This window comes from Chiloscyllium punctatum, chromosome 11, assembly GCF_047496795.1.
Source record: "Chiloscyllium punctatum isolate Juve2018m chromosome 11, sChiPun1.3, whole genome shotgun sequence".
In the NCBI taxonomy this organism is placed as follows: Eukaryota; Metazoa; Chordata; class Chondrichthyes; order Orectolobiformes; family Hemiscylliidae; genus Chiloscyllium; species Chiloscyllium punctatum.
The window spans coordinates 95,665,142-95,688,048 of NC_092749.1; the positions used below are offsets into that span (position 1 = coordinate 95,665,142).

Here is a 22,907-nt window from a genome sequence, read left to right on the forward strand (position 1 = left end):
ATTTTTATATGTTTAAGAAAATAGATAGCTTTGTCTCCATCTACCCTGTTAACCCCATTTCCTCAGCTGGGGTGGTCCTGATTTTTTTTAAAAAGTTAAAGTTTGGCTGCTCAGAGATGATATTAGGATGTATTTCTTCACGATAGGGTTGGCGGAAATGTGGAACTCTCTTCCGCGAGATTGTTCAGCTTGAGTAAATTAAACATTTCAAAACAAAAATCGATGGGCACAAAATCAGGGAATTAAGGTGGGTTGTGATTTAGCAGAACAGGATCGATGAGACTTAAGTGAATGTTCCAATATTGTCTACTCAAATAAACTTCACCGCCATTTTCATGAACAGATTAACATCCAGTGCTAGTTTGTTTTAACCTTACCCTCGTCAACTCGCAAATCTTCATCCGCCCAGGGTTTGGAATTAACTCTGTCTTCGGTTCCCACTTTTCGATCTCTCCTTGCTTTTCGCTTACTGCTCCAGAGGGCAGCCAGACAAACGCACATCAGTGCAATAATAACGGGGGTCAGAGAAGAGAAGAGTACCATGGTGAGGCGCTGCGATACCTGTGGAAATCCGCCCCTGGGGACATTGGCTTCAACAGTTGAAGGACTGCTTCGCTCTTTCGCAACCGAGGCTGACTCGTCTCACTGCAAGCACCAATCACAAGAAAGCTGTAGGGTTATGTTCCCAAATGTCTGCAGTGCCAAACCCAAGGCGAATATTCACACCAATCGTTTGCCAAACACAATATTTCAATGTTTACGCATTTTGCAAATCGTAAGGAATAGCAAACGAGGCTCCATTGAAGCTCTCAAAGCCACTGGTCCGGCCTCTGCAGAACCCACCCCCTTTATAGAGTCCGAGAGAGAAAATAAAGTTTCGTTTTGAAGTAATACTTGGAAATGAATTACTGGCCAGGACATGCTGGAGCACTCCAGAGGCGTGCAAAAAAAAAACAAATTGGACCAGCATGTGTCTTTTTCAAGTTTTACTGGTTTTTCCTGAGTTTAAGAAGGGCACCCAGCCTATTATATTAATCAATGTGAAGGAACTACCCAATCAGACCCAGGTCCTCCGTTTCACTGCTGATCTATTCCAGGGTATACCCACTTGTTTCTTGGTTATTACAATCGAATCTGCTTCAACCACCTTTTCAGATAGCATACTTCAGAATACAGCTTTCACTGGGTGGGAGGGAGGAGGTGCTCCCTTTGTGTCCTTACAACTGAAGGACTCCTCCATCACCAGACCATAGCAACACGACGGTTGGAGGAAGAGCGCCTCATCTTCTGCCTAGGAACCCTCCAACCACAAGGGATGAACTCAGATTTCTCCAGTTTCCTCATTTCCCCTCCCCCCACCTTGTCTCAGTCAAATCCCTCGAACTCAGCACCACCTTCTTCCTGACCTCTCCGCCCCCACCCCCACCCCCACTCCGACTTATCACCCTCACCTTAACCTCCTTCCACCTATCGCATTTCCAACGCCCCTCCCCCAAGTCCGTCCTCCCTACCTTTTATCTTAGCCTGCTGGACACACTTTCATCATTCCTGAAGAAGGGCTCATGCCCGAAACGTCGATTCTCCTGTTCCTTGGATGCTGCCTGACCTGCTGTGCTTTTCCAGCAACACGTGATCAGCTCCTTACAACTGAAGTCAATCCGTGTCCCTTGGTTACTGAGCTTCCTGTCAGTGAGAAACAAAAAACATTCTAATCAGCCTGACCAGAGTTATTACACACTTCTGCAGTATGCCAGGCTTGAACCTAGGTCTTCTAGGCCAGAGGTAGGGGCACTACCACTGTACCATAAGAGGCCTCCTGCCACTGGAAAGACTTTTTTTTAAAAATCCCCGTTCAAAGATTGCAACAACTCTGGACTAAGTGGAACTTGAACCCAAGTCTGACTGCACTGTGCTACAACAGCTCCCCCTGTCAGTGGAAATGTTTTTTAATGTAGGTAAAAACAATGACTGCAGATGCTGGGAACCCGATTCTGGATTAGTGGTGCTGGAAGTGCACTGCAGTTCAGGCAGCAACCGAGGAGCAGTAAAATCGATGTTATCAACCTGTGCAGAAATACCACACATCTCTACAGCAGGTGAGATCACAACCCTGACCTTCTGGCTTAGAGGGAGGGACATTACCATGCACCAGAATGTCATTCCCCCTGCCCCACCAGTGGAAAAGTATTTTCTAACTAACGTGTTGAGAGATGTTATTACATATCTCTAGAATAGCTGGGACTTGAAGACCTCCACCTGGTTCAGAAGTGGAGACAATACCACTGTATCACAAGAGTCCCCCTGCCAGCAGAAGGTATTTACCTAAAGGTGATGCGCCTGTGTATTCAAGCTTCTCTTGAACCTCCTCCGTTCAAAGGAAAGCAATCCCAGCTTCTGCAGAGTTCCTAATACACCTCTAATAATGGAACTTAGTTACTGATATCATCAAGAGAAAAAAAAAGCATCCCTCTAAATACTAACAGTGAAAAGGCATAAAGGGTCTAGGTTACACATTAAGAATTAATACTAACCAGCTGTTCTACCTCAGTGACATAATTTACATGGATTCGTCTCTTGCCTCATCAAACTGAGTGATTAGACAACTTCTGAAGGATGGGAGATTAGGCTCTTTCCCGGAGAAAGGGGAAGATCATAGATGATGGAGCAAAAGTAGTTCATTGTGTTTCCCTTCTCCCCCACACATTCAACGCGGTCACGGTTGATCAGATAATCTTCAACTCCACTTTCTGTTATTTCCCCATAAACTTCAATTTCCTTACCAATTAAAAAATTGTCTATCTGAGCCTTGAGTATACTTAATATATACTTGGTAAAGAATTCCACAGATTCATTACCCTCTGTGTGACGAAATTTCTCCTCATCTCTGGCTACTGGTGCATTTAAGTCAAATATGTGTAGTGCTGGAAAAGCACAGCTGATCAGGCAGCATCAGAGGAGCAGGCGAGTCGATGTTTTGAGCTTAAGCTCTTCATCAAAAATGAGGGGTAGCCCAAGGGGTCTGAGAGATAAATGGGAGGGGGGTGGAAGTAGGGAGGGAAGGTAGCTGTGAATGCGATAGGTAGATAAAGGCGGGGATGAAAATGATAGGTTGGAGAGGAGGGTGGAGCTGGACCACAACTCCTCTCATCCTGCCTCCTGCAAAAACACTATCCCTTATTCCCAATTCCTCCAGCTCCACCACAGCTGCTCTCAGGAGGACCAATTCCATCATAGAACATCCCAGATGGCCTCCTTCTTCAAAGACCGCAACTTCCCCTCCCACATGTTCGACAATGCCCTCCAGCGCATCTCCTCCACTTCCCGCACCTCTGCTCTTGAACCTTACCCCTTCAATTGCAACAAGGATGGAACGCCCCTGGTGCTCACCTTCCACACCACTAACCTCCAGATACATTGCATCATTCTCCACCATTACCACCAACTACAAACAGACCCATCACCAATAATATATTTCCTTCTCCTCCCCTATGTGTTCCAAAGAGACCATTCCCTCCACGACCTCCCTTGTTAGGTGCATGCCCCCCACCAACCCACCCTCCACTTCCGGCACCTTCCACTGCCACCACAAAAAGTGCAAAACCTGTGCCTACACCTTCCTCCTCACCTCCGCCCAAGGTCCCCAAGGATCCTTCCACATTTGACAGAGATTTACCTGTCCTTCCACACGTCATCTAATGTGTTCATTACTCTGAATTTGGTCTCCTCTACATTGGGAAGACAGGACGTCAACTTGCAGAACATTTCAGAGAACATCTCTGGGACACACGCACTAAACAACTCCACTGCCCTGTGGCCGAACACTTTAACTCCCTCTCCCATTTCATCAAGGACATGCAATTCCTGGGCCTCTTCCACCACCAAACTCTAGCCACCCGATGCCTGGAAGAAGAATGCCTCATCTTCCACCTTGGGACCCTCAAACCACACGGAGTTAATGTGGATCTCACTAGTTTCCTCATTTCCCCTCCCCACCTCACCCCAGATCCAACCTTCCAACCCAGCACCACCTTCTTGAACTGTCATACCTGTCCATCTTCCTCCCCACCTATCCGCTCCACCCTCCTATCACTTTCACCCCCACCTTCAGCTACCTATCGCATTCCCAGCTACTTTCCCCAAAGCCCCACCCCCTCCCATTGATGTCTCAGCCCCTTCAGGCCACCCCTCATCCCTGATGAAGAGCTTATGCTGGAAAGATTGACTCTCTTGTTCCTCAGATCTTGCCTGTGCTTTCCCAGCACCTCACTTTTGACTCTAATCTCCAGCATCTGCAGTCTTCACTTTCTCCCATTGGTGTATTTAATCCTTATTCTGACATTGTCTCATCTGGTTTTAGCATCTCCCACAAGGGGAAAGAACATCTACACATCTATCCTGTCAAGCCTCCTAAGAATTTTGTTTGTTTCAATAATTCATTTGTATAAACTCAAATGACTACAAGCCCAATGTACTCAACCTCTCCTCAAGAATATCTCCTCAAATCCAGGATGAACCTTCTCAGGACTGCCTCCAATGCCAGCATATCTTTCCTTAGTTAAGGATATCACAACTATTCATAGCATTCTATAGCAGGTCTGGCTAGTGCTACAGGTAGTTTCCCTGTTTTTATATTTCATTCTCTTTGAAATACAGGCTAAAGTCTATTTGACTTCCCTACTAGCCATTGAACCTAATTGCTAACTTTTAGTGGTTCATGCAAGGGGACACAAAGGACATTACCTCTTACTGCAACCTTCTCTATTTAAATCACATTCAGTTCCTCTGCTCCTCCTGCAGTGCCTCACGTTTTCCCACATTATATTCCACCTACCAAGTCTTTGCCTGTCCAGAACCCTCCGTGAATACTTTGCATCATCCTCACCACTTGTTTTTGACATATTTGTGTGTCATCCACAAACTTGGCAATAGTATATTCACCTTCCTTATCCGAGTAATTAATATATATTGTAAATGACTACGATTGGAGCATTGATCCCTATGCCACTCCAATAGTAGGACCACCAGCCTGAAAATGTCCCTTTTCCTAATTTTCTGTCTTCTATGAGTCAGTCAGACCTTTATCCATGTTAATATACTACCCCCCGATGCCATGAGCTCTTATCTTGTTTGGTAGAGTTATGAGTGGTACCTTATTGAATGCCTTTTGGAAATCCAAATGTATTACATCCACTGGCTCTCCTTGTGACAATGCTATTGCTGTAAGAGTTTTTTTAAAGAGAGACTTTAATGTAGAGGTGGCAAGCAGTCTACTAGAACTACTAGAGTAAACAGTTTGTAAGGCCTTGGAATACTCTTTTTAAGTTGGATCAGCCTGAAGGGGTGTGGTCAAATTCATACAAAACCACGATCTTTTGCTTTGAGCAGAAGCTGCCGGGGTTGTGAAAAGATGCCACACCTCAGTTTGCTACAGCTGAAAGTTGGAGTTTTCTCTGTCTCAGTATTGTCTTTTGATGTTCTTTCCTCTTGAACTGGAGAACTGCATGTTTTCTGAATTTGCCTTTTGCCAAGAGTGTGTTAATAGAATGTTGCTATATTGAAACTGTTAATTAGTAACAGTTCCTGTATTTGTTATTCTGTTAAATTTTTCAGTGTTAAGTTATTCCAATTCTTTATTCATTTTGTTCTATTTTAACTACAGTGGATAAATAAATTGTGTTTTGCTTTAAATCAGGTAGTTTGACACATCAAATTGCATCTGGAACACAACACCTTACATTTACCTTTAAAATTAAGAAACACTAAGGTGTAGATGATCTTCTAAATAGTTTGAAGGGGGTTTAGTCTGGTCCATAACACCTTTTGTCTATTCTGCTTGTTACCTTGTCAAAGAATTCGAACAAAATTGTCAGGTATAATTTTACCTTCATGATACAACACTGCCTCTATTTAATTATATTATGCATTTCTAAATGTTCTGCTATTCTATCCTTTATAGTAGACCATAGCATTTTCCAAGGACAGATGTTAAACTAACTAGCCTACAGTCACATGTTTTTGTTTCTGTCCCTTTTTGAATAAGGTGTTACATTGGCTACTTTCCTTTCTATTGGGAATTTTCTAGAATCTAATTATTCTTGGAAGATTACAGCCAGTGCATCCTCTATCTCTGCAACTACTTCCTTTAAAATTCTAGAATGTAACCCATCAGGTCCGGGGACTTATTTGTTTTTAGCCTATTTGTTATGAAGTTGAAGGCATGTATGGTACATTTAAGAGAGAGTGAATGATGTTCTGCACTAAGAGCTTACAAGAGCAGTCCGAGAGTGTATGGGAAAATTGAACATATGTAACATTTGGCTGTGAAATAGATACCTGAATTGGTTGTTGTTTTGACAACAGTTCAAATTTAACCAATCAGTTTGGTATATGCCCCAGGATACTAAAACTCAATCGAATTTGAAATTATTGTTTTGCCAACATCGAACTAATGAGACAACCCCATGTTGGGAAAATTAAATTTGCAGGCATTTTGAAAATCAGACAGAACAACTGCAATTGAGGGCCAAGAAATTAGGAACACTCTCTATCAAAGGTACCTTTTCATATGAAACGTGTGGCTTGAAATTAAATTGGTGTAATTTTAATGTGTTTTATTGGAAAAGTATACTGTTATAGAGTTGGAGGCAGGTAATAGGCAGCTAAAAGAAAGGGGGGCTTTGAGTTGTGAATAATCATTGTTTAATGTTCACTTTTAGGGTTAAAGAATAAATTTAAATAGTGGAATTTAGAAGTTCTCTGTCACTCATATTTTAACTGCTCATGAGGCAAGGTGAGCTTTTCTGGGTGATTGGTATAATTAACAGAAGGGTTCACCAGCGTGTTGTAACATATTAGTTTCCCTAGTACTTTATCTCTCGTGATAATTATTGTGCTTACTTCCTTACCTTCCCCCCCCACCCCACCCCCCATCACACCCCATCCCCACTTCAGTGCCTTGATGATTTTGTATTGTTGAAATGCTATTAGTATACTCTACCATGGAGAGTAATGAAAATTTCTTATTCAGCTCTTCTGTTATTTATTATTTTCCCATTATTATTTCCCCAGCCTCATTCTTTAAGGGGCCTATATTCACTTTGTCCTCTCCCTTCCTTTTTAAAGAAGCTCTTACTGCTGTTTATATTCATTACTAGTTTGCCATCAGTTCATTTATGCATTTTGGACAGTTTTTTGTTGGATTTTGAAATTCTCCCAATCCCTTTGTTTACCACTAATCTTTGCAACATTCTATGTTTTAATGCCTTTCAATCTAACACTATCCTTTACTTCCTTGGTTAACCATGGTCAACTTATCTCCTTTCTAAAATCCCTTTTCCTCGTTGGAATATGTCTTTTTTGGGGCAGTTTGAATTCCTTTCTTAAATGTACCCCAACAATTCTAATCTCCTTTCTTAGTTCACTCCAGCTAACTCTGTCCTTATCCTTACATAATTACCTTTATTTAAGTTTAGCACAGCTGTTTACAACTCAAGTTTCTCACACTCAAACAGAATACTGAATTCTATGTTTCGATTACTGTTCCCTAGGGAATCCTTTATTCTGAGATAATGTCTTAAATCTACTTCATTACAAATTTCCTGATTCCAGATTAGATCTTCAATATTGTTCAAGGAAACTGTCCTGAATAAATTCCATGAATTTTTCCTCATGGTTACCTCTGTCAATTTGATTTTGCCAATCTATATGAAGGCTAAGCATATTAATCACTAATGCTCTGCCTTTTCTTGTTGCATGACCTCATCTTGTAATTTATTTTTTGTTTTACAGAACAATTAATGTTAAGGGTTAATAGATTGCATCCACCAGTATCATCATCTTTTTTCTCAACCTCAACCTATGATCATCTTCTGATCGAAAATAATTTTTAGCTATTTTACTTACTCCATCGCATCGCATATCAACAAAACTACTCCACCCTTCCTTTCCAGCCCCTTTTGACATCACATCCCCCTGAATATTTAATTCCCATTGTTTACTTCCTTGAAACCTTTGTCCCCACAATGACGATAAGATCACACCAATCATGGGGAGGTGACAGCTAAATGGCATGATTATTAGAATCTTAATCCGGAGACCAGGGAATGTTCTGAGGACCCAAGTTCAAGTCCTGCTGCAGCAGATGGTGGAATTTAAGTTCAATAAAAATCAGGAATTAAAGTCCAATGATGACCGTGAATCCACTGTTGATTGTTGGAGGAAACACAATTCAAGATAAGTGTTTACTTGTGTGAAGGTTGATATGGAGATGTTTTCACTTGTAAAACTAGTTACCAGCAAAACAAAATCATTGGGAATGAATCCAATAAGGAATTCAGGATACATTTCTCAATCCAGAATAAGTAAGAATGATTTGCTACCACACAGACAAATTAGGGCAAATAGCAGAGATCAAACATTTAGGAGAAAGTGAGGACTGCTGATGCTGAAGATTAGAGTCGAGAGTTTGGTGCTGGAAAAGCACAACAGGTCAGGCAGCATCCGAGGAGCAGGAGAATCGACGTTTCGGGCATAAACCCTTCATCAGGAATGAGGCTTTTGAGCAAAGAGGATAGAGAGATAAATGGGAGAGAGGTGGGTTGGGAGGAAGATAGCTGGGAGTGCGACAGGTAGGTGAAGGTGGGGATAATGGTGATTGGACAGAGAGGAGGGTGCAATGGATAGGTGGGAAGGAAGACGGACAGATAGGACAGGTGATGAGGCCGGTGCCAGTTGGAAGGTTGGATCTGAGATAAGATAAGATGGGGGGAGGGGAAATGAGGAAACTGGTGAAATCCACATTAATCCCATGTAGTTGGAGGGTCCCAAGACAGAAGATGAGGTGTGCTTCCTACAGGTGTCGGGTGGTTAGGGTTTGGCAATGGAGGTTTCTGCAGACATATCTGCTGCAAAGTCACCAGCTTGGAATATTGAGCAGAAAGCACTTAAAACTTGATCACCTCTGACATACCAGCCAGCGAACAGAAAATTAGTCACCAAAGCATGGTGACTGCTGACATGGAGTCATAGAGATGTACAGCATGGAAACAGACCCTTCGATCCAACCTGTCCATGCCAACCAGATATCCCAACCTAATCTACTCCCAACTGCCAGCACCTGGCCCATGTCCCTCAAAACCCTTCCTATTCATATACCCATCCAAAGCCTTTTAAATGTTGCAAATGTACTAGCCACCACCACATCCTCTGGCAGCTCATTCCATACACGTACCACCCTCCACATGAAAAAGTTGCCCCTTAGGTCTCTTTTACATCTTTCCCCTCTCACCCTAAACCTATGCCCTCTAGTTCTGGACTCCACACCCCAGGGAAAAGACTTTGTCTATTTATCCTATCCATGCCCTCCATAATTTTATAAACCTCTATAAGGTCACCCCTCAGCCTCCGACACTCCAGGGAAAACACCCCAAGGCTATTCAACCTCTCCCTATAGCTCAAATCCTCCAACCTTAGCAACATCCTTGTAAATCTTTTCTGAACCCTTTCAAGTTTGACAACATTTTTCCGATACGAAGGAGACCAGAATTGCATGCGATATTCCAACAGTAGCCCAACTAATGTTCTGTTCAACTGCAACATGACCTCCCAACTCCTGTACTCAATACTCTGACCAATAAAAGAAAGCATACCAAATGCCGTCTTCACTATCCTATCTACCTGTGACTCCACTATCAAGGAGCTATGAACCAGCACTCCAAGGTCTCTTTGTTCAGCAACACTCCTAAGGACCTTACCATTAAGTGTAAAAGTCCTGCTAAGTTTGCTTTCCAAAAATGCAGCACCTCACATTTATCTAAGTTAATCTTCATCTGCTACTTCTCAGCCCAATGGTCCATCTGATCAAGATCCTGTTGTAATCTGAGGAAACCTTCTTCGCTGTCCACTACACCTCCAATTTTGGTGTCGTCTGCAAAATTACTAACTGTACCTCTTATGCTCACATCCAAATCATTTATATAAATAATGAAAAGTAGAGGACCCAGTACCGATCTTTATGGTATTCCACTGGTCACAGGCCTCCAGTCTGAAAAACAACCCTCCTTCACCACCCTCTGTATTCTACCTTTGAGCCAGTTCTGTATCTAAATGGCTAGTTCACCCTGTATTCCATGAGATCTAACCTTGCTAACCAGTCTCGTATGGGGAACCTTGTTGAATGCTTTACTGAAGTCTATATAAATCACATCTACCGCTCTGCCCTCATCAATCCTCTTTGTTACTTCTTAAAAAAACTCAATCAAGTTTGTGGGACATGATTTCCCATGCACAAAGCCACGTTAACTATCAATAATCAGTCCTTGTCTTTCCAAATACATGTACATTCTGTCCCTCAGGATTCCCTTCAACAACTTGCCCACCACCGAGGTCAGGCTCACTGGTCTATAATTCCCTGGCTTTTCCTTACTACCTTTCTTAAACAGTGGCACCACGTTAGCCATCCTCCAGTCTTCCAGCACCTCACCTGTGACTATTGATGATACAAATATCTCAGCAAGAGGCCCAGCAATCATTTCCCTAGCCTCCCACAGAGTTCTAGGGTACACCTGATCAGACAAAAGTGAGGCCTGTAGATGCTGGAAATCAGAGTCTAGATTAGAGTGGTGCTGGAAAAGCACAGCAGGTCAGGCAGCATCCGAGGAGCTGGAAGATCGACGTTTCGGGCAAAAGCCCTTTATCAGGAATGAGGCAGGGAGCCTCCAGAATGAGATGGGGTGGGGCTGGGAAGAAGGTAGCCAAGCATACAACAGGTGGATAGAGGTGGGGATGAAGGTGATAGGTTGGAGAGGAGTATGGAGCTGATAGGTGGGAAGGAAGATTGTCAGGTAGGACAAGTCATGAGGATGGTGCTGAGCTGGAAGGTTGGAACTGGGGTAAGGTGGGGAAAGGGGAAATGAGGAAACTGGTGACATCCACATTGATGCCCTGGGGTTGAAGTGTTCCAGGCGGAAGATGAGGCGTTCTTCCTCCAGGCGTCAGGTGGTGAGGGAGCGGCGGTGAAGGAGGCCCAGGACCTGCATGTCCTCAGCAGAGTGGGAGGGGGAGTTGAAATGTTCGGCCATGTGGCGGTGGGTTTGATTGGTGCGGGTGTCCCAGAGATGTTCCCTGAAGCGCTCTGCAAGAAGGCATCCAGTCTCCCCAGTGTAAAGGAGGCTGCATCGGGAGCACAGGATACAATAAATCACATTGGTGGAAGTGCAGGTGAAATTTTGAAGGATATGAAAGGCTCCTTTGGGGCCTTGGATGGAGGTGAGGGGGAAGGTGTGAGCGCTGGTTTTTCAATTCCTGCGGTGACAGGTAAAGGTGCCAGGAGGGGAGGATGGACCTGACCATGTAGTCACGGAGGTCTTCACATGGACCATCTCTGACACCTCCCTCCCCATCTCCATCAATGACGACCGACTTAACACTGACATTTTTTACCCACTTACTCCCACAACTACCTGGATTACACTCTTCCCACCCTACCTCCTACAAAAATGCCATCCCATATTCCCAATTCCTCTGCCTCCGCCATATCTGCTCCCAGGAGGACCAGTTCCACCAGAGAACACACTAGATGGCCTCCTTCTTTAAAGACCGTAATTTCCCTTCCCATGTGGTTGAAGATGCCCTCCAATGCATCTCATCCACATCCCGCATTTCTGAAGGCTTCCCATTTTCCAGCTGTCCCTTTACCTGCAAACATCTGCGCCCAATCAGCTTTTGAAAGTTCTTGCCTAATACCAATTTAGAACTTCAACTTTTGATCTGGTCTATCCTTTTCCATCACTATTTTAAAACTAATAGAATTATGGTCGCTGGCCCCAAAGTGCTCTCCCACTAACACCTCAGTCACCTGCCCTGCCTTATTTCCCAAGAGTAGGTCAAGGTTTGCACCTTCTCTAGTAGGTACATCCACATACTGAATCAGAAAACTTTTTTGTGCCCACTTATCAAATTCCTCTCCACCTAAACCCTTAACACTATGGCAGTCCCAGTCTATGTTTGGAAAGTTAAAATCCCCTACCATAACCACCCTATTATTCTTATAGATAACTGAGATCTCCTCAAAAAAGCGTTTCTCAATTTCTCTCTGACTATTAGTGGGGGACTATAATACAATCCCAATAAGGTAATCATCCCTTTCTTATTTCTCAGTTCCACCCAAATAATTTCCCTGGATGTATTTCTGGGAATAACCTCCCTAAGTATAGCTGCAATGCTTTCCCTTATCAAAACCTTCACTCCCTCCTGCGCCCCACCTCCCCCCCCCTTGCCTCCCTTTCTGTCCTTCTTGTAGCATTTGTATCCTGAAACATTAATCTACCAGTCCTGTTCATTCCTGAGCCATGATATCCCAGTCCCATGTTCCTAACCATGCCCTGAGTTCATCTGTCTTCCCTGTTAAGACTCTTGCATTGAAATAACTGCAGTCTAACTTATAGGTCCTACCTTGTTCGCTGCTTTGTCCCTGCCTGCCCTGACTGTTTGACTTGTCTTCATTCTCAACTGTACCAGTCTCAGATTGATCACTTTCCTCAGTATCTCCCTGGGTCCCACCCCCTCCACCCCACCCCCCCAACTAGTTGAAATCCTCCTGAGCAGCTCCAGCAAATCTCCCTGCCAGTATATTAGTCCCCTTCCAATTTAGATGCAATCCATCCTTCTTGTACAGTTTGAGGTTATAACAGATCTGCCTTGATTGCTTCTGAGGATACCCACATAACTTATCAGTGCCAAGCAGATCTGTTCTGCGAGCAGTGGGTGCCCTTCCCCTTGGCAAACCTAAGTGATGGCACAAGATGATCAGGCGCACACTCAGAGATTTATGAAGTTGAAAGCAGTTTTCTACTTCACCGCTGTCACTTCGCTCAGGAAAGACACAGCCACACACATTGTCCCCTGCAACTCAAAACAATATCCATTTTACCAGCTGTTCACCTGGAGTGATCCAACCAGAAGTTATTGCCAGAAACCTAGGTCAGCACCACTTGCCATTTCATTCTCATCCCTCGCTCAATCAGGGCCATCGTAAGGCAAATAGTACATGGCAGAACCAACAAGCCACTCCTGGAAGAAAACAAAATCATCCAGTTATGGGCTTAAAAATCCAGAAAATTGAATAGGGGGAAATTATTAACGAAAGCAATTCCAGGACAGTATATACAGGGGGCAGCAGTCTCTCTCAGGCAGATCCCAAATCAAATTTAGTCAAAATTACTTTCAACCTTTGGCTAACCAGTTTATTTCACTTTATTGATTTTGTACTTGATCCATTTTTAATCAATCAATTTTCAGCTTTTTATCTTTTAAAAAACCTGATGATTTCTCTGATTCTTGACAGAGTTGTACAACACAGGCAATATTAATTAAAACAAAATTATAAATAAATGTCTAATTATATAACTAACTTTTACACAGAAAAATGCTTGCTCTGTGTTGTCGAGGGCCTTTGGATTTTCTACAGCCAGGTTAAGGGGGGGTCATCAAAAACAAAGATATTTAATCTTGGAGAGATAAACACTGGTCCCTCCTGTTCTCTCAGAAGTAGATCAAAATACCTCATGGTCTTTCAAATTTGATTCTTTAGTGCTCTTAAATTCTCAGGATTCAATGTTGATCCTTGTCTTTAATATTGAACCTGATGATTAACTTAGCATTGACCTCTGAGATTTGTTCATTGCACAGTGGCTCCGGGGTTAGCACTGCTTCCTCACAGTACCAAGGCCCCAGGTTCGATTTCACCCTCGGGCAAATGCCTGTGTGGAGTTTGCATGTTCTCTTCGTATCTGTGAGAGTTTCCTCTGGGTGTTCTGGTTTCCTCCCCCAATCCAAAGACGTGTACATCAAGTGAATCGTCCATGCTAAATTGCCAATAGTGTTAGGTGCATTAGTCAGCCGTAAATGTAGGGAAATGGGTCTGGATGGCCAGTGTGGACTTATTGAGCCAAAAGGCTTGTCTCCACATTGTAGGGAGTCTAATCTCATGGTTGAACCTTTGTCCAATTTCTTATCTCCTGTCTTAAAACTATGCCCCTTTTAATCAAATAAACACAGGATAAACTGGACAAACTGAGAAGGTTTGGCAGCATGCGTGGAGAGAGAAACAGAGTTAATGTCTTGATCCAGGAATGGCAGAAAAAGCAGGAGCTCTGAAAGGTGATAATTTGGGGGAAATTTTAACCTGCATATTGACTGGAAAAGACAAATGAGCAAAGATATTGTACATGAGAAGTTCATTAAATCTTTTGGGGATATTTTATTAAATCAGTATGTTCTGCAGCCAAGCAGAGATCAGGTAATACTAGACCTTGTGATGTGCTGCAAGATAGGATAAAACAATGGTGTCATTGAGAATGCCAACCTAACTAGCAGCAATTGCATTTATGGCTGAATTTTACATTCAATTTGAGGGAGAGAAGACCATGTTCAGGTCTACTGCTGTAAATTCAAATTAAGGGCAAATATGAGGTGCCGAAAGCAGAGCGAGCTGAAATGGTTAAGGTCAAAGGGTTGGTCAACAGAAATGCTATGTCAGGCTGAGAATAAATTTCAGTATATAACAGAAATAAACATTGTTATGAAGTTGAAAGCATGTACTGTACCTTTAAGATGGAGTGAAAGCTGGAAACTGGCAAGCACATGTCATGTGACTGACTAGCAGTCACAAAGTGTGGTTAAAAATTGAAAGATATAACATTTTGCTGTAACCTAGATACTTCAGTTGTTTTCACAGCATTCAGATTTAGCCAAACAGTTTAAATAATGCACCAAGATAGTAAAACCCAATTGAATTTCAATTTTACTGTTTTGACAACACCAAACCAATGAGACATTCTAATGTTTGGGCTATTAAAAAAACAGGCATTTTGGACAATTGACCAGAAAGAGCACCAACTGCCATTGAAAGACTGCTATTCACCACACTCTCTGTCATTTTTACAGCAGAAGACCAAAGACGGCACAGGGAGATCTACAAACAGAGAAAGATCCACACCAGAGATGACAGCCACTGTCCAGTTATGAAAATTAAGTTGCTGTAAATTTAATAAAGGCTTTATTGGATCAGTATATTGTTATAGAGTGGGAGGTAGATAACAAATCTTTAAGAGAAAGGAGGCTTAGAGTTGTAAATAGTTGTCATTTAATGTTACTTTTAGCATTAAATAATAAAATTGATATTTTTGTTAAACAGTAGAATTTGGGTAGTTCTCTGTCACTCATTCTTTAATAGATTACGAGGCAAGGTGAGCTTTTCTGTGTGTTTGGTTTCATTAGCAGAAAAGTCTACTGCCGTGTCTTAAACACATTCCAAGGAGAAGACCCTGCCCCCATCTATGATTAACAAAAAAAGTTAAAGAAAGTATCAACTTCAATAAAATACAGTTAATTGTACAAAAATAGTTGACTCGATTTAATATTTTTAAAAAGTAACCAGTGATTGAAGATGAAAGAAGAGAAAAAATTAGGGTATGAGAAAAATCCAGCTCGAAATATAAAAGTAGGTAGTAAGAGTTTTTAAATACTTTAAAATGAAGAGTTAACTAAGTGAATGTTAATCCTATAGAAAGTGAATCTGGGAAATTAATTATGAAAACAAAGATGGCAAATGAATTGAACAGATATTGTGCATTGGTCTTCACTATAGAGGATATAAGTAACATGCCAGAAATAGCTATAAATCAGGAAATATTGCATGCAATTTTGGTCTCCCTGCTATAGGAAGGATGTCGTGAGACAGAAAAGGGTTCAGAAAAGATTTGCAATGGTGTTGCCAGGGTTATAGGGAGAGGCTGAATAGGCTGGTTCTATTTTCCCCAGAACAAAAAAGATTGAGGGGTGACTTTATTGAGATTTATAAAATCTTTAAGGGCATGGATGGGTGAGTAGGTGGGGTCTTTTCCCCTGAGTGGGGTGAGCCCAAAACTAGAGGGTATAGTTTAAGGTTAGAGGAGAATGATTTAAAAGGGACTTAAGGGGCAACGTTTTCACATAGAGGGTGGTGCATGTATGAAATGAGCTGCCAGAGCAAGTGGTGAAGGCTGGTAAAATTACAGCATTTAAAAGGCATCTGGATGGGTATATGAATAGGAAGGGTTTAGAGGGATATGGGCCAAATGCTAGCAAATGGAACTAGATTAATTTAGGACATTTGGTCAGCATGGACAAGTTGGACCAAAGCGTTGGCTTCCATGCTGTACAACTCCATGACTCTTCACTTAAGGGATGGAGGAATTCAAGGAAAATTGCAATCACCAAGGAAGTGATACTGAGCAAATGGTTGGAACTGTGGGCTGATGAGTCATTCAATTTTCACTTGCAAATATCTTACTTATGTAAATTTAAATGTAAATTGAACAACAAAGGACCCAATACTGAGCTCTCAGAACTCCACTACAGTAAGCCTTCCAATCACAAGACCACTGGTACACCATCACAGTTTCCTTTTAAATACAACTTTCACTGTCCTTTGGATCCTTTCTCTCTCTCTCTCTCTATCCCCCACCCCTTTTCTCTCCCATTACTCTCCCCTCACTCCTCCCATTCCTTTCTTCCATTCTTCAGTCTCTCATGGCCCCCAAACCTCTTCCTCCATCTTTCTTTCTCTCCCCCTTTTTCCAATTTCCATCTGTCCTCTCTGTACCCCTCACTTCCTCCCTCCATCCTATCTACTCTCTTCCTCTATTCCCGATTCCTCAGTCCTTCCTTGCCAGCTCCCTTCATCCTCACCACCCCCCATCTATACATCCCATCCACACGTCACTCTTCACACACCTCAATCTTGACATGCTCCTCTTTACATACCCACCCACGTCACTCCACAACCCCACTCCCCTCACCCCATCCCTCATCTCCTACCCTTCACCCCACCCATCTCCATCCCCTCACCCTCTCCTCTCACCCACACACCCCTCCCTTCACATCTTCACCTCACCCCCTCCCTCACCCCTCACTCTCACTTCCCTCCTGCCCTCACCTCCCCTTACCTATCCACCACATCCCCTCCCCCTCCTCCCAAACACCCACCTATCGCCCTCCCCTCACCTCCTCCCATGCACCACCTCCTTTCTCTCACTCCCTCCTCCCCACTTCTCCTTTTCTCCCCTCCTCCACTGACCCTGTTTTCCCCTCCTGTCACCATCAAACCTTTCCCCTCCCCCTCAAACCCCCTCCCCTGCCATCAACCCCTTCCCCTTACCTTTCACACCTCTCACCTCACGCACCAATCTCTTCCCCTCCCCTACACCGCACCTACCCTCCCATCCCCTTCCCCCCCTCCCTTGCATATCCCCTTTCCCCCCTCCCCTGCATATCCCCTTCCCCTCGTCCCTCTAACCTCCCCTTCATCCCCCTCCCTTCTCCTCAAACTCATAAACCTCTCCCCCTCATCTCCCTTCCCTCACATCCCTTTGCCCTCCCCTCTCCCCTCTCCCTCATCCTGTCCTCTCCCCCTCGACTCACCTCCCTTCTCCTCTCCCCTTATCCCCCTCCCCCAATCCTCGTCCCCTCCTTCCCGTCCCCTCCCCACCCTGTCGTCCCCTCACCCTCTCCTCCCTCTTGTCCCCCTCCTCTACCCATCATCCCCTCCCCTCCACCTCCTCATCCACTTCCCCCTCCCCTCCCCTCCCCTCCCCTTGTCCTCCTCCCCTCCCCACTGTCTCATCATCCCCTCCCCTCCAATCGCCATCATCCCCCTCCCCCAACATCTCCTCCCCCTCACCCCCATCCCCTTCTACTCCCCCGTCATCCTCCCCTCCCCTCGTCCCCATCCCCTCCCCCAGTCCCCCTCCCCCTCGTGCCCCCCCTTATCCCCTCCACGCCATCCACCTTCCGTTCCCGTCTTCCCACTCCCCTCCACTCCCCTTTCCACTCCCCTTTCCCCCTCCCCTCTCCTCTCCTCTCTTCCCTCCTCTCTCTTCCCACTCACCCTTGCCCCCTCCCCTCCCCTCTCCTCTCTTCCCTCCTCTCTCTTCGCACTCACCCTTGCCCCCTCCCCTCCCCTCCCCTCATACCCCTCTCCTCCTAACCACCCCAACTCCACTCCTGTCCCCATCGTCACCCTCCCCTCTCCCTGACCCCAATCCCCCTCTCCTCCCGTCAACTCCTCCCCTCACCTCTCAAACCCCTCCCATCCTGTCAGCTCCCTCCCCTCCTCTCTGCCTCAACCCTCAACACCTTCCCCTCCCCCACCTATCCCTCCCTCTTCGCCTACCACTCATCCCCTTCCCCCTCAACTCCCTCTCCCCATCTCTCTCCCCCCTCCACATCCCCTACCCCTCCCCCCCTCGGCCTCTCTCACCCCCCTCTCGTCCCTTTGCCGTCCACTTCCCCTCATCCCTTCCCTTCTCCTCCCCCTCACCCACCTCACTCCCCTCCAATTCCCCTTTGCCCTCCCCTCCCCTCACTTCCCCCCCCTCACTTCCCCCCCCTCACCCCCCTCCAATCCCCCTTTGCCCTCCCCCCCATCCCCCTCACTTCCCCCCCCATCCCCCTCACTTCCCCCACATCTCTGTCCTCTCCCTCCTCATCCCGATCCCCTTGTTCCCTACCCACCCCGTCTCCCTCCGCCTCCCTCTCGTCACGCCCACCATCGTCCCCTCCCCTCACCACCCCATCCCCATTAACCTCACCCCCTTACAATCCCTCATCCCCGTCATCTCTTCCTTAACCCCCTCCCCTCCCCTCCCAGTCACCATCCTCCACTTCACTTCACTCCACTCCCCTACCCCTTGTCCCACTCCCCTCCTCCCACTGTCCCCCTTCCTTTTACTCCCCCGTCCTTTTTCCCCTCCCTTCCCCACCATCCACCCACACCCCCCACTATCACCCTTCCCCTCCCCTTTATCATAATGGGGGGGGGGGATCCTCCTCCCTCCCGGGTGTGCCTCTGGTCCCTCCCCTCCCCCGGGTGTGAGTGAGTGAGTGAGTGAGAGTCCCGGCGGTGACTGTGTGGGTGTGTGCGCGGAGCCTCCCCCTCAGGCCCACGGGGGTGGGCCCTGGGCCGGCCCATGAGCCGCTGAGTTGTTGCTCGGCCGCCGCTGGGAACCATGCCCGGGCCTTGGGCGCTGTCCTACCGGCTGCTGGCGGCCTGCGTGTGCCTGAGGGGGGCCGGAGCCGAGTCCGGGCAGCGGCAGCGGAGAGCCGGCGGAGGCTGGGGCCCTCAGCCCGAGGCCTGGGGCCGCTGTCAGTCCGAGCTGAGCCCGATGCAGGACTACATCATCCGGACCCGGGACTCGCTGAACGCCGGCGCCGCCTTCCTGAGCTCCCCGAGCGGTATCAGCAGCCCGGCGGAGTGCGTGCGGGCCTGCTGCCGCCTCCCCGGCTGCACGGCGGCGGTGGTGGAGCGGGAGCGGGAGCGGGCCCGAGCCCGGGGAGGAGGGGGAGGCCTGGACTGGGCCCGGGGCCTGAAGCCCAGCCACAACAGCGCGGCCGCCCTCAGCTGCTACCTCTTTAACTGCACGTACCGAGGCCGCGATGTGTGTCGCTTCTCCCCGCATCAGGGATACAGCAGCTTCACCCGGGGACACAGCGGCAACTGGCAGCCGGGGCCCGGTCACCATGGCAACCGTGAGGGCCCTTCATCCTACAGCACCTCTCCCCCCCCCCCCCCCCACATTCTCCCCCCCCCCACATTCTCCCCCCCCCCCACATTCTCCCCCCCCCCACCCCCACATTCTCCCCCCCCCACCCCCACATTCTCCCCCCCCCCACCCCCCACATTCGCCCCCCCCCACCCCCACATTCGCCTCCCCCCACCCCCACATTCTCCCCCCCCCACCCCCACATTCTCCCCCCCCACCCCCACATTCTCCCCCCCCACCCCCACATTCTCCCCCCCCACCCCCACATTCTCCCCCCCCCGACCCCCACATTCTCCCCCCCCCCGACCCCCACATTCTCCCCCCCCCACCCCCACATTCTCCCCCCCCCACCCCCACATTCTCCCCCCCCACCCCCACAGTCTCCCCCCCCACCCCCACAGTCTCCCCCCCCACCCCCACAGTCTCCCCCCCCCACCCCCACATTCTCCCCCCCCCACCCCCACATTCTCCCCCCCCACCCCCACATTCTCCCCCCCCCCACCCCCACATTCTCCCCCCCCCACCCCCACATTCTCCCCCCCCCACCCCCACATTCTCCCCCCCCCCACCCCCACCCCCACATTCTCCCCCCCCCACCCCCACATTCTCCCCCCCCCACCCCCACAATCTCCCCCCCCACCCCCACAATCTCCCCCCCCCACCCCCACAATCTCCCCCCCACCCCCACAATCTCCCCCCCCCCTCCACCCACTTCCCCCCCCCCACCTCCACCCACTTCCCCCCCCCCACCTCCACCCACTTCCCCCCCCCCCACCTCCACCCACTTCCCCCCCCCCACCTCCACCCACTTCCCCCCCCCCCCACCTCCACCCACTTCCCCCCCCCCCCACCTCCACCCACTTCCCCCCCCCCCCCTCCACCCACTTCCCCCCCCCCCACCTCCACCCACTTCCCCCCCCCCACCTCCACCCACTTCCCCCCCCCCACCTCCACCCACTTCCCCCCCCCACCTCCACCCACTTCCCCCCCCCCACCTCCACCCACTTCCCCCCCCCCCACCTCCACCCACTTCCCCCCCCCCACCACCTCCACCCACTTCCCCCCCCCCCCCCACCTCCACCCACTTCCCCCCCCCACCACCTCCACCCACTTCCCCCCCCACCACCTCCACCCACTTCCCCCCCCCCCACCACCTCCACCCACTTCCCCCCCCCACCACCTCCACCCACTTCCCCCCCCACCACCTCCACCCACTTCCCCCACCACCACCTCCACCCACTTCCCCCCCCCCACCACCTCCACCCACTTCCCCCCCCCCACCACCTCCACCCACTTCCCCCCCCCACCACCTCCACCCACTTCCCCCCCCCACCACCTCCACCCACTTCCCCCCCCCCACCTCCACCCACTTCCCCCCCCCCCCCACCTCCACCCACTTCCCCCCCCCCCCACCTCCACCTACTTCCCCCCCACCCCACCTACACCCTCTCTCCCCCCCACACACTCACACCCCCATTCCCACACTCACCCCCTAGCGGCTCACTCTCCCCCCCACATTCACCCCCCACACACACTCTTCCCCCCCCCCCCATTCACCCCCCACACACACTCTTCCCCACCCCCATATTCACCCCCCCCAACCCCATATTCACCCCCCCCAACCCCATATTCACCCCCCCCAACCCCATATTCACCCCCCCAACCCCATATTCACCCCCCCAACCCCATATTCACCCCCCCAACCCCATATTCACCCCCCCAACCCCACATTCATCCCCCCCACCGCCACATTCATCCCCCCCACCGCCACATTCATCCCCCCCACCGCCACATTCATCCCCCCCACCGCCACATTCATCCCCCCCACCGCCACATTCATCCCCCCCACCGCCACATTCATCCCCCCCCACCTCCATTCTCTTCCCCCCCCACCTCCACCCACTTCCCCCCATTCCCACACTCACCCCCCCATTCCCACACTCACCCCCCCATTCCCACACTCACCCCCCCCACTCTTTCCCCACCCCCCCCCCACTCTTTCCCCACCCCCCCCCACTCTTTCCCCACCCCCCCCCCACTCTTTCCCCACCCCCCCCCCACTCTTTCCCCACCCCCCCCCCACTCTTTCCCCACCCCCCCCCACTCTTTCCCCGCCCCCCCCCACTCTTTCCCCGCCCCCCCCACTCTTTCCCCGCCCCCCCCACTCTTTCCCCGCCCCCCCCCACTCTTTCCCCACCCCCCCCACTCTTTCCCCGCCCCCCCCCACTCTTTCCCCGCCCCCCCCCACTCTTTCCCCGCCCCCCCCCACTCTTTCCCCGCCCCCCCCCACTCTTTCCCCGCCCCCCCCCACTCTTTCCCCGCCCCCCCCCCACTCTTTCCCCGCCCCCCCCCCACTCTTTCCCCGCCCCCCCCCACTCTTTCCCCGCCCCCCCCACTCTTTCCCCGCCCCCCCCCCCACTCTTTCCCCGCCCCCCCCCACTCTTTCCCCGCCCCCCCCCCACTCTTTCCCCGCCCCCCCCCACTCTTTCCCCGCCCCCCCCCCACTCTTTCCCCGCCCCCCCCCACTCTTTCCCCGCCCCCCCCCACTCTTTCCCCGCCCCCCCCCACTCTTTCCCCGCCCCCCCCACTCTTTCCCCGCCCCCCCCCACTCTTTCCCCGCCCCCCCCCACTCTTTCCCCGCCCCCCCCCACTCTTTCCCCGCCCCCCCCCACTCTTTCCCCGCCCCCCCCCACTCTTTCCCCGCCCCCCCCCCACTCTTTCCCCGCCCCCCCCCACTCTTTCCCCGCCCCCCCCCCACTCTTTCCCCGCCCCCCCACTCTTTCCCCGCCCCCCCCCCCTCTTTCTCCGCCCCCCCCTCTTTCTCCGCCCCCCCCTCTTTCTCCGCCCCCCCCTCTTTCTCCGCCCCCCCCTCTTTCTCCGCCCCCCCCTCTTTCTCCGCCCCCCCCCTCTTTCTCCGCCCCCCCCCTCTTTCTCCGCCCCCCCCTCTTTCTCCGCCCCCCCCTCTTTCTCCGCCCCCCCCTCTTTCTCCGCCCCCCCCTCTTTCTCCGCCCCCCCCTCTTTCTCCGCCCCCCCCTCTTTCTCCGCCCCCCCCTCTTTCTCCGCCCCCCCCTCTTTCTCCGCCCCCCCCCTCTTTCTCCGCCCCCCCCCTCTTTCTCCGCCCCCCCCCTCTTTCTCCGCCCCCCCCCCTCTTTCTCCGCCCCCCCCCTCTTTCTCCGCCCCCCCCCTCTTTCTCCGCCCCCCCCCCTCTTTCTCCGCCCCCCCCTCTTTCTCCGCCCCCCCCTCTTTCTCCGCCCCCCCCTCTTTCTCCGCCCCCCCCTCTTTCTCCGCCCCCCCCTCTTTCTCCGCCCCCCCCTCTTTCTCCGCCCC

At 49.8% G+C, this 22,907-nt stretch overlaps 2 protein-coding genes across 7 annotated transcripts in view; one reads left to right on the forward strand and one right to left on the reverse strand.

The window, feature by feature from the left end:
* Positions 1 to 13,068, reverse strand: part of iyd (iodotyrosine deiodinase) — a 47,424-nt gene extending 34,356 nt beyond the window's left edge. For 2 of the 4 annotated variants that reach the window (XM_072581313.1, XM_072581312.1), the window contains exons 1-3: positions 12,940 to 13,068; positions 1,512 to 1,683; positions 378 to 645 (exon numbers count right to left, since the gene is read on the reverse strand). In XM_072581313.1, the coding sequence (XP_072437414.1) occupies positions 378 to 543 (166 nt within the window). In that variant the 5' untranslated portion in view covers positions 544 to 645; positions 1,512 to 1,683; positions 12,940 to 13,068. Of the gene's footprint in view, positions 1 to 377; positions 646 to 1,511; positions 1,684 to 2,531; positions 2,550 to 2,855; positions 2,872 to 12,939 lie in introns of those variants that run through there. The other 2 variants (XM_072581314.1, XM_072581315.1) reach the window with 2 other exon arrangements.
* A 5,630-nt stretch (positions 13,069 to 18,698) lies between these two features.
* lrp11 (low density lipoprotein receptor-related protein 11) overlaps positions 18,699 to 22,907 on the forward strand; it is a 35,390-nt gene continuing 31,181 nt past the window's right edge. The window contains exon 1 of one of the 3 annotated variants that reach the window (XR_011961920.1): positions 18,699 to 19,566. Coding sequence is in view for 2 of the 3 variants with exons in the window: in XM_072581317.1 (XP_072437418.1) it covers positions 19,047 to 19,566 (520 nt within the window). In the remaining variant the exon portion in view is untranslated. The remainder of the gene's footprint in view (positions 19,567 to 22,907) is intronic. The other 2 variants (XM_072581317.1, XM_072581316.1) reach the window with 2 other exon arrangements.